Raw genomic sequence first — 10,479 nt, 5'->3', positions numbered from 1 at the left:
TTTCGACTTTTTTTTTGTATTAGAAGAAGAAAACTACAAAAAATGCTGATTTTTTTTTATACAAAAGAAATATTGGTGTTTTTTTTAGGAAATAGGATTATTTTGTGTAACTATAGAAAGATGGATTTTGTAGATAAAAGATCAACACGTGAAGGTTTAGTGTAACATATGAGAGCATGTTGGACACGTAGTAGTATATTGACCAATATATGAAGCGTGTTAAATGAATTCTACAATACTGTGTAATATACTTCAAATATCAATATTTAAGCAAAATACCATTTCTATTTTCATATTAAAAATAATTTCTGTAATATTTTCATTCTTGATTTAGCCCCTCTCACTTTTAGTTATTACTTGACCACATGGTTAGCGAATCAGGCAGCTATTCACCTCGTTAGACGTTAGTTATGGCCAAGACATGTGGGACCCACTTTTAATTCCTAGCCCAATTGCCAGAACGGAGACACAACAGTATATATAGTAACCTTCAAAACATTAATTGGTGGGATAGAATTCACCTAAATATTAATTCAATTCAACAATGTTAGGTAACCAAAAAATAATACGCTTTCATTACTCAGTATTAATTAACGATATTTTGTATAGCTTGGGTCAACTCATGATTTCAAGTCGTCCCATTGATTGCAAAGGATCCTTCCTTTTGCTTTTAGTATTTGCTTATATAAACCAATACTTTCAGTGCCAAGCTTCCATCCAATACTTCCTATTGAAAGAAAGAATTTGGTATAGCCACTAAGCAAATTCAGGCACACTATCTTTCACTTTCTGGTGGCCAAAATTATAGAAGGATCATCACCGTGTGAGGCTGCAGCATCTTGCTGTGAGTAAAATTGCACATCTTACTTTCTTACTAAGTTCTATACTACTGTTCATGTCTAATATTTATTTATTTATTTATTATTGAAGCAATGGTTGTGCTGTTAAATCTACTGTCTTAGCAATATGTTCTTTTTTAACCTTTCATAGAGTTATCATCTTAATATTAGTGAAAAGTAAGATTCGGGGTGACGAGAAGTATAGGAAAACAACCATTTTTTTTAACAATCTAAAAAATAAGTTAAAAAAAAAAAGGTTAATTTTAATTTTAAAAATTAAATTTTAAATTAATTAGATAAAGCAATACACTACCAAAGTGATTAGAGAGAAATAAATAAACATGCACTCATCATATAGGTAGGGACCGTAGGGTGGTAGAGATAGGAAAAATACATAGAGCAAGAAAAAGAGAAGGTCATTATATTTGCTTTATTTACTACGAGTTACTAAATTTTTGCGCTAAGAATTTTCAAATTTTCATGTTATCATCAAAAAGGAAAAAAAAAGAAGAAAGAAGAAATCCATGAAATGAAATCATGCTAGCTAAAACCTTAAAAAACTTAGAGCAAAAATATGAAATGATGATTATGAAATATAAAAAATATTATAGTATATGTGAAGAAAGTTAGTTATCACAGTAGGAGTTAATTAGTTATCCATGTTAAGAAAGGTAGTTATCAAGATTTATGGTATGTAAGTCTTGCATGACAAGCATAGGATACATATACTTGTAGAATGCAGAGCATAATGCACAGAGAACTCATTTCAATTCACTACTCTCTCATTCTCTTTCTCTCTTCTCTTCAACCTTATTCAACATTCCTATACTAACAATAACCGTTATAGGAATAAAGTAAAGAAAAAACGTAGGTTAAAGAATTAGAACCTGTACTTAACCAAACTATATTACATTAATAAGGAACACATTCAATTCTTTTCTTTGTTTGCATTCTTTTTTCCTTTTACAAATTATGTATATATAGATGCATGTTAGCTTCCTTCAATACTTAATCACTATCTTCAATCACTTTTGAAGGCTTTCAGATCTCTAGTACTATTCTTTTGCTTCCTTTCATTCATTTTTTATGTTTCTCATTGATCTTATACCATATGATATATGTATACAGAAATAGTAATAGGTTATGTTAGGTAATCAATGACTTTTTTGAACAATATGAACAATGGGCTCTAAAATTGACCAAATTCAAGTAACACACATTACACACCAAATTACTCACCTAAATTTTAGTGTTAGAATAACCATCTGCACACCTAGTAAATTGAACATCCGATATATCCATTGTTTACATTGTTTAATATTTTCATTGTTTATCTATACTTTTTCAATAATAATACATAGTTATATGTGCTTTTTTACATAGAAGAATTGAATGATGTTTTATCACTTTTTTTTTTATTTATACATCTATTTAAAAACTTTCTTTTAGGTATAAAGGAAAGTCTTAGATTTTATCTTCTCTTATTTTTTTATCACTTTTAGGTATATTAATGTGTTGAGGAACCCTATAATTCTTAATCTTCATTGCAAGCAGAAATTTATCCTTGGACCGCCAAAATGCAAGGGAATAATAGCTTGAATAAACAATAATTGATGAGTAAATTAAACAAAAACTAAATTAAAGAACAAATTCTTTACTTCTATATGGTAGTATTTTTTTTTCCGTACCAGCCTCACATTTTCTTCTCTGTCATTTCTATATATTTATCAGTTTCCTTCACTCCTTCCTTGACTAATTCAATATCTTCATCAATCATTTTAAAGTATCATATTTTTATCATCCCCATTGAATTGAGCATTAATATCACTATCGCTCCCTTGTATCTTTTAACATACCAGGTATAATTAAACAATAGTACGATTGGAACACATGTTCTTTTTCTCCTAAATCTAATATCTAATAATAATTAGTAGGGCTGCTAAAGTAGGTTACCTATATAAAGTATAATGCATGCACAAATTTTTAATTTTATGTATTTGTATTCAAGTTTTGTATACTAATTTGTTATGGAAAAGTATAAGTAACCAACAATATTTTTGAACAATGTGAATTAATATTTTTAGTCAAAATTTATCAGATTTGTAAACAGAATGTATACCTTTTCTGACAATACCGATTATACCTCTTTTTCCTTCTGATCATAGAAATTGAACTATGATAACTGTTAAAGATTGAGATAGCCAATTATGTCCATAATTAACTTGTAGACAAAGGGTTGGCTTTTATCAATCATTATCGGTTCTTACCTTTCTTTCAATCTGGTGGTTATATTATCATGCATGCATGTGGATAGATATATGGAGAATGATGTAGCTATAGAGCTTGAAGCAATGCTGGAGAAGGCACAACCTTTGTTTACAACCGAAAGTTGCTGCATCTACAAGGTTCCCAGTCTACTCCGCCAATCAAACGAAGATGCATACACCCCGGTGCTTGTTTCAATTGGCCCTCTGCATCACGGGAATTCCAGACTGGTAACTATGGAAGGGCACAAACAGTTTTTTTGTCAACATTTCATTAAAAGATCGGAGGCAAGTTTGACCGATTTGGTGAGTTGCGTGAAACAATTGGAACCACAAATTCGTGCATGTTACTCGGAGAAAATCGAGCTCACAGTAGATGAATTGGTGAAGGTGATATTCATAGACTGTTGTTTCGTAATTGATCTTTTCCTCATAGATGAGTGGGTAATAAATGATGATGTCATCCATTCAAAATCGTGGATGAGTAATCTGGTAATGCAAGATTTGACATTACTTGAGAATCAGATTCCTTTTTTTGTCTTTGAGAAGATATACAATCTAGCTTTTGCTTCTCCCGTTAATGTTGGTGTACCCCCTTCATTTATGAGGCTTGCTTTTGGTATATTTAAAATTCACAACCACCAAGGAGTGTCACCACCTTCGGATGGTAGAACTATAGCACACTTCACTGATCTGGTTAGATACTTGTACTTGCCACCATCTCATAGAATACCTTCAAGGAACCCTGTACCGTTAGTTATTGGTCACAGTGCATCTGAGTTAGTTGAAGCAGGAGTCAAGTTCACAGTAAATAAACACGGCATTGGCATACTAGACTTGGAATTTGAACATGGTATTCTTAAAATCCCGCATATTGTAGTACATGATTTCACTGAAGTTTGGTTGAGGAACATCGTGGCTTTGGAGCAGTGTCACTATCCTGATGACCACTACATCGCTGACTACGTTAACTTCCTTACTCGACTTGTCAACAGAGACAAGGATGCGGATGTCCTCATTGAAGCTGGAATAATTTGGAGTACGATAAGTGGTAATGATACTTCATTGGCTAAGCTATTTAACGATGTTGATAAAAATTTTATAGCGTCAAATGTCAATGTTAATTATCTCAAAATTTGTGATGATTTGAAAGCTTATTACAAGCATCCTTTTCACACTAAAATAGCAACTCTCAAACTTACTCTCAGACGTGATTATTTTACCACTCCATGGAAGACAGCAACTTCTATTGCTGGAATTGTATTACTCGTTCTTACTTTTGTTCAGACTAAATGTTCTATTCTCCAAGTTTAATAAGTTCTTACTTTTGTATTCTTTCATTAATTTAAGATTGTAATATATGTTACTACTCGTTTGAGTTTGTAATTTATATATATTATTATTGTTGCATTCCATTTTAATTTGTCAATAATAATTAGATTTAGCTAGAAAGCAAAACAAAACACTACCAAAGTGATTGGAGAAACAAATAAACATGCGCGTTACTCGGAGAAGATGAGATCAATCTCACAGGGCGGATGACTTCGTGAAGGTGATATATATTGATATTCTTAATTGAGCTCTTCCTAAGGAGATGAGTGGACAAAGTATGATGTTTTCTTCTTAAAATATTACAACTTACAAGTCTCACATATTTTAAATATAAGGTCTCTAAATAGTTTATAAATGAAAATTTTTATCTCACCAATTAAATTTTAAAGTTAAAATTGATTCCCTCAATCTCAAAGTTAATATAACTTATAATTTAATAGATTATATTATGTATGTGTACACTAAAATCAGCTATAAATATATTGCTAAACTTAGATTTTAAACATGATATTCTCACTCTAATATGACTATACCTTTGGTGAATTGAATATGATGACTATGGTCTCTACAAATCAGGGAATGATTAGTGGCAAAGTTTTGACCTCTTTAACAACTTCTATCCCAAAATGAGTTCCAACAATCTTCACTGCAATTTTATCCGATCCATGGACCACCAAAATGCAAGGGAATAGCTTGAATAAACAATTGGAACCTAAACAAAAACTGAACTAAAGAACAAATTCTTTACTTCTATATGTGGTAGTTTTCTCTTTTTCATGTCAGCCTCACGGTTTTTTTTTTTTTTTACACTAAAATCAACTACAAATATATTGTTAGACTTAGATTTTGAACATGATATTCTCACTCTAATATGACTATACCTTTGGTGAATTGAATATGATGACTATGGTCTCTACAAATCAGGGAATGATTAGTGGCAAAGTTTTGACCTCTTTAACAACTTCTATCCCAAAATGAGTTCCAACAATCTTCACTGCAATTTTATCCGATCCATGGACCACCAAAATGCAAGGGAATAGCTTGAATAAACAATTGGTACCTAAACAAAAACTAAACTAAAGAACAAATTCTTTACTTCTATATGTGGTAGTTTTTTCCTTTTCATGTCTTTGTCATTTCTATATATTTACCAGTTTCCTTCACTCTTCCCTTAGCTAATTAATCAGTATCTTCATCAATCATTTGAAAGTATCATATTTTCATCATCCACATTAAAGTGAACACTAATATCATTAACGCTTCCTTGTATATTTTCACATACCAATAATTACCAGGTAAACGACCCGACGGAAACACTTGTTTTTTTTCTTCTAAATCTAATATCTAATAATTAGTAGGAATTAGAGTGAGACGCACGCAATGTGCGGAGAAGTAGATTATTTATACTATATAGTACATTTAAGACATAGGTTATTTATATTAGAGTTATATAAAACTGCATATTTTCTTTTTTTTTTTTCATTTTTCGATTTGCATTAATGGCTACACTTTGTCTTTTTTTGCGATTTTTTTTGTTTGTAAATAATGAAATAAATAAATTAATGAGAATGAAAAACGTATAAAAATGTTATATTAAATTTAAGGAATTTTTGACAATTAGTATAAGAGATTAAAAAATGAAGAATAGAAAGAGTCTTAATATGTATAAGTTGTAGAATTTGAATATTTGTAACTGAAATTTTTTATAATTATTATTATTATGACACTTTTAATGTATGTTTATTGCATTTAATTAGTACTTGATGTTTCAATTGAATAATAATAGATAAGAGTTTTTTGTTTTAATTTTTTTAAAACATTTTACTAAATAGTAATCGGTTGATTTTCATCTAGCAATTTTGGGTATATATTAACTCTTCCGGTCTGTCATTACCACTGCAAATTGTTTTACAACAAAGAGAATAAGACATGGTCAAAGAATGATAATCCATTCTAAGTAAATTGTGGAAGCAATACTGCACATGTGGAATAACAATTTGAAAAAGAGGAACACGTAAATATAAATTGTAGAAGAAGTACTCCACATGTAAAATAACAATTTATAATTTGATGATGAAATATTGCAATCGATAGTATATAGGAAGAAATAATTTTAAATGCACAATAATTTTGGTTGTGAGTGTTAGACATAACCGTTTACAAAAAAGGAATACATAAACTTGTGCTACTTGCAATGAGTTCACAATTAAAATGTTATTATTTATAACAAATAAATAGGGTTATTGAAAATGATATTGAACAATGAGAAGAGTAAACGACAAAGTTGAAAATCTTTAGGAAGATACGTTGGCGGCGTCGAATGGTGACGTTGGTCTGAGACCCAGAATCGAGTTCTGACAAGAAAACCACAAGAGGAGGAATGGAGTTTGCCCTGGTTTCTGCAATTTATGCAATGCGGCTCCGCCGGAGATGGATATCGCGATGTACAATTTGTTTTGAGGAAAAAACAATGGCTCATGGGACCGGAAGAGGATGGAGGAAATAGGATGGGACCGAAAGAGGATGGAGGAAATAGGATCTTGGTACGGAGAGGTGCTAAGAGGGTGAGGGTTTGAAAAAGGTAATAAGTTCTTTGGTTTTGAGAGCTTTTTGTTGGGGTAAATGTTAATTTGTGTTTTGTTGTTTTAGAAATAAGGATTAATTTGGAAAAAGTTAATTTGTTGGTTTTTATTGTGTTTTTTAATTGTTTTTTTGTGGTTTTTTATGTGAAAATAAAAATTGATTTGGCAAGATTTGAGTGGTGGATTCTAAAATTTTGTCAAGTAAGTGTTGGTGCTGACATGGGATTAGTAGAAGAAGAAAAATAACTTAGAAATAATGTGGGTAAACCTATGTACCTACTTTTATATATTAAGAATAAATTATAAAGCAGGCTATCTACTCTGTCCTTTCTATATACAGTGCATGCAAATACATATTATTTATTTTATCAATTCATATTCAAATTTTGTATAATATAAATATAAATTACACTAATATATATATATATCTTGTGTTGGTAAAAAAAATGTCAGTTATAAACAGAATGCTTGCCTCGTCCGAATATAGATTTAGCTAGCTAACTTGTAGAGAAAAGGTTTATGCGTGCATGGCTTTCATTAATTATTATCATTTCTATAACCTTTCTTTCTTTCTGGTGGCGCTCATGCACGTGCATATATATAGATATATGGAGAATCATGTAGCTAAAGAATTGGAAGCAATGCTGAAGGAGGCACAACCTTCGTTTACAACCAAAAGCTGCTGTATTTACACTTCAGTGGCTAAGTTATTCAGAGATGTTGATAAGAATACTATACTGATAAATTATAATGTCAATTCTCTCAAAATTTGTGATGATTTGAATGCTTTCTACAAACATCCCTGCCGCACTAAAATAGCAACTCTGAGACGCGATTATTTCACCACTCCATGGAAGACAGCAACTTCTATTGCTGGAATTCTATTGCTCTTTCTTACTGTTATTCAGACTGTATGTTCCATTCTCCAGCTTCTTTCTTAAATAACTAGTACTAAAGCTACTACTATAGCCACATACATTCACAATAGAGACTACTTAAATTGAAGATTTGTTAGTTAATATATTATTGCCAACACTCTATTATAGATTTTAATTTGTATTCTTTCATTTATTTAATCAGAAATGTTTGGTAACCAAAGAAAATCAGCCAAAAACAACCATAACTTACTTTATTTAGTATTTATTAATTATTACGATAATTAATTAATGCTAAATAAGGCAAGTTCTGACTGTTTTTTTTGTCTACCTAGCATTACCCTATTTAATTAAGATACATATTGATCTGGTCTTTTATTTAAGCTTTGTAATGGATATTATTATTGCATTACATTTTGTCAATAATATATGATAATATTAAGAAGATTTAATTAGCTAGAAAACAAAACATTACCGATTGCTATTGCATTGTTTTTCACCTTGGATTCTAAAAGGTAAATATTATATATTATATCCTAATTCATAATTAAATTAATCTCTAAATCGCTAGCTTGTTATTTCAATAATTATTCTTTTTTTAGTTTTGGACAATCTCCTCTCTTAAATAACTATTAATAATGAGTTAATAGTCAATTTCGTCCCTGAAAGATACCTCAATCTCCATTTTCGTCTTCGAAAGTCAAAATTAATCAAAATCGTCCTCCAAATATACCTTACCTGATCACGTTCGTCCTTCCGTCATCTCTCTAGCTGAGTTGGCAAACGTCCGCTGACGTAAGCCGTTAACTGCCAAGGTGGCAGAGAACAAAAACGACGTCGTTTCGGTAGAAAGCACTCCTAGGATTGAAACGTCGCCATTTTGTCTTCAGAGGAAGGATTCAAACGTTGCAATGCGTTACCCCCGTTCTGTCTTTCACCATGGCAGCACTTTCACCTTCACCTTCTCCTTCTTCTCCTTCAACATGCCCCATCGACTTCAACTATGTTAAGAGAGTTCTATGAAACCCTTCAGCATGTGAGAATTTCCACTCTTTATCATCAAACTTGAGCAACTGTTGCACCTCGCTCTTATCTCTAATCGGAATAGGGTTCACGCAGTACCTTAAAGCAACTACAAATTTCAACCTCCCAAACCTTGAAACCTCAACCTCATGCGTCCATGATTTCCAGTCTCAGCTCAATTCCTTGTCTCTCCAAAACAACCTCGTTGACTTGTGCTTTGACCCTCACCAGTTCGTCATGTCCCGAAACGTCTGCGCAGGAATTAAAACCCTAACTAAAAGATTGGGACAAGAAGGTTGGTCAAATCACGCCTCTTGATACTAGTTGCAAACAAGACCTCACTGATCTTTTGCTATGTGATGTGTGTCTTACTGCGGGGTTTCAGGTGCAGCATAAACTTGTCTCCATTGATGGTAATGCTTCTCACTCTGAAAATTGTTTCAAATTTACTATTCTATATGCTGCTGCGTTTGTGAATCAGTATGGACCTGAAAGCAATGGTGCCATGAGTTGCATCTTTGGTATGTCACTTTACCCACAGGGTGATGGTTCTGTTGGAAAAAATCACCAGGATTTGGTTTTTGGGTTAACTGGTGCTGGTGTTGCTTTGTTAGTTATGTCTTGTTTGTTAGGGGTTTATGTTTGGTATGATAGGAAGGTTAGGAGGAAGAAGCTTAATGATGATGAATTTGATTTTGATCCTGAGGAACAAGGGTCTAGGCGTAGGTTGAGGCCGAATACGGGGTCTATTTGGTTCAAGATTGATGAGCTTGAGAAGGCTACTGATAATTTCTCAACCAAGAATTTCATTGGCAGGGGTGGATTTGGGCTTGTTTTCAAGGGGGTTTTGTCCGATGGTTCGGTTGTGGCGGTTAAGAGGATCTTGGAATATGATTTTCAAGGGGATGTGGAGTTTTGTAATGAGGTAGAGATTATTAGCAACCTGAAGCACCGGAATCTGGTGCCTCTTCGAGGCTGTTGTGTAGTGGTGATGATGATGAAAAATTTAATGACAGGAGAAGTCAGAGGTTTTTGGTTTATGATTACATGCCGAATGAAAATCTTGAAGACCATCTGTTTCTGGTGAGTGAGCAGCAAAAGTTGAAGAAATTGCTGACTTGGCCTCAAAGGAAGAGCATAATCTTGGATGTGGCAAAGGGGTTGGCTTATCTGTCGTGCGATGCATGTGTTCACGGCGATATATTTATCGTTCAAATTGGGATTAGGGTTTATCCACTCTAAGGACTAATTTGACATCTTAAACAAGAGTTATCTTGTCTTCAACAACATGCTACAGCCTGGCGTTTGCCACCTTGGCAGTTAACAGCCTATGTACGTTTGCCAACTCAGCTAGGGAGATGACGAACGTGATCAGGTAAGGTATCTTTGGAGGACGATTTTGATTAATTTTTACTTTTGAGGACGAAAATGGAGATCGAGGTATCTTTCAGGGACGAAATTGACTATTAACTCTATTAATAATTGTCGATTTTATAACAATTATGTTACATGTACACTAAAATTAGTAATTAATATAAAATATATATTAAAAATAAATTAAACA

At 32.4% G+C, this 10,479-nt stretch overlaps 2 protein-coding genes and 1 pseudogene across 3 annotated transcripts in view; all 3 read left to right on the top strand.

Annotated features, from left to right (window-relative positions):
• The window catches only part of LOC107606538 (UPF0481 protein At3g47200-like), a 12,570-nt gene extending 8,058 nt beyond the window's left edge, over positions 1-4,512 (top strand). The window contains exons 1-2 of one of the 2 annotated variants that reach the window (XM_016308591.2): positions 626-844; positions 3,154-4,512. In XM_016308591.2, the coding sequence (XP_016164077.1) occupies positions 3,158-4,417 (1,260 nt within the window). In that variant the 5' untranslated portion in view covers positions 626-844; positions 3,154-3,157 and the 3' untranslated portion in view covers positions 4,418-4,512. Of the gene's footprint in view, positions 1-625; positions 845-3,153 lie in introns of those variants that run through there. The other variant, XM_021106985.1, reaches the window with a different exon arrangement.
• LOC107606535 (UPF0481 protein At3g47200-like) overlaps positions 1-10,479 on the top strand; it is a 22,420-nt gene that overhangs the window by 10,673 nt on the left and 1,268 nt on the right. The gene's annotated exons all lie outside the window — the stretch shown is intronic.
• LOC110264784 lies at positions 9,190-10,172 on the top strand (annotated as a pseudogene).

This window comes from Arachis ipaensis, chromosome B07, assembly GCF_000816755.2.
Source record: "Arachis ipaensis cultivar K30076 chromosome B07, Araip1.1, whole genome shotgun sequence".
NCBI classification, from domain to species: Eukaryota; Viridiplantae; Streptophyta; class Magnoliopsida; order Fabales; family Fabaceae; genus Arachis; species Arachis ipaensis.
Note: the sequence above shows the minus strand (reverse complement) of the source record. Positions and strands in the feature narration are given on the sequence as shown.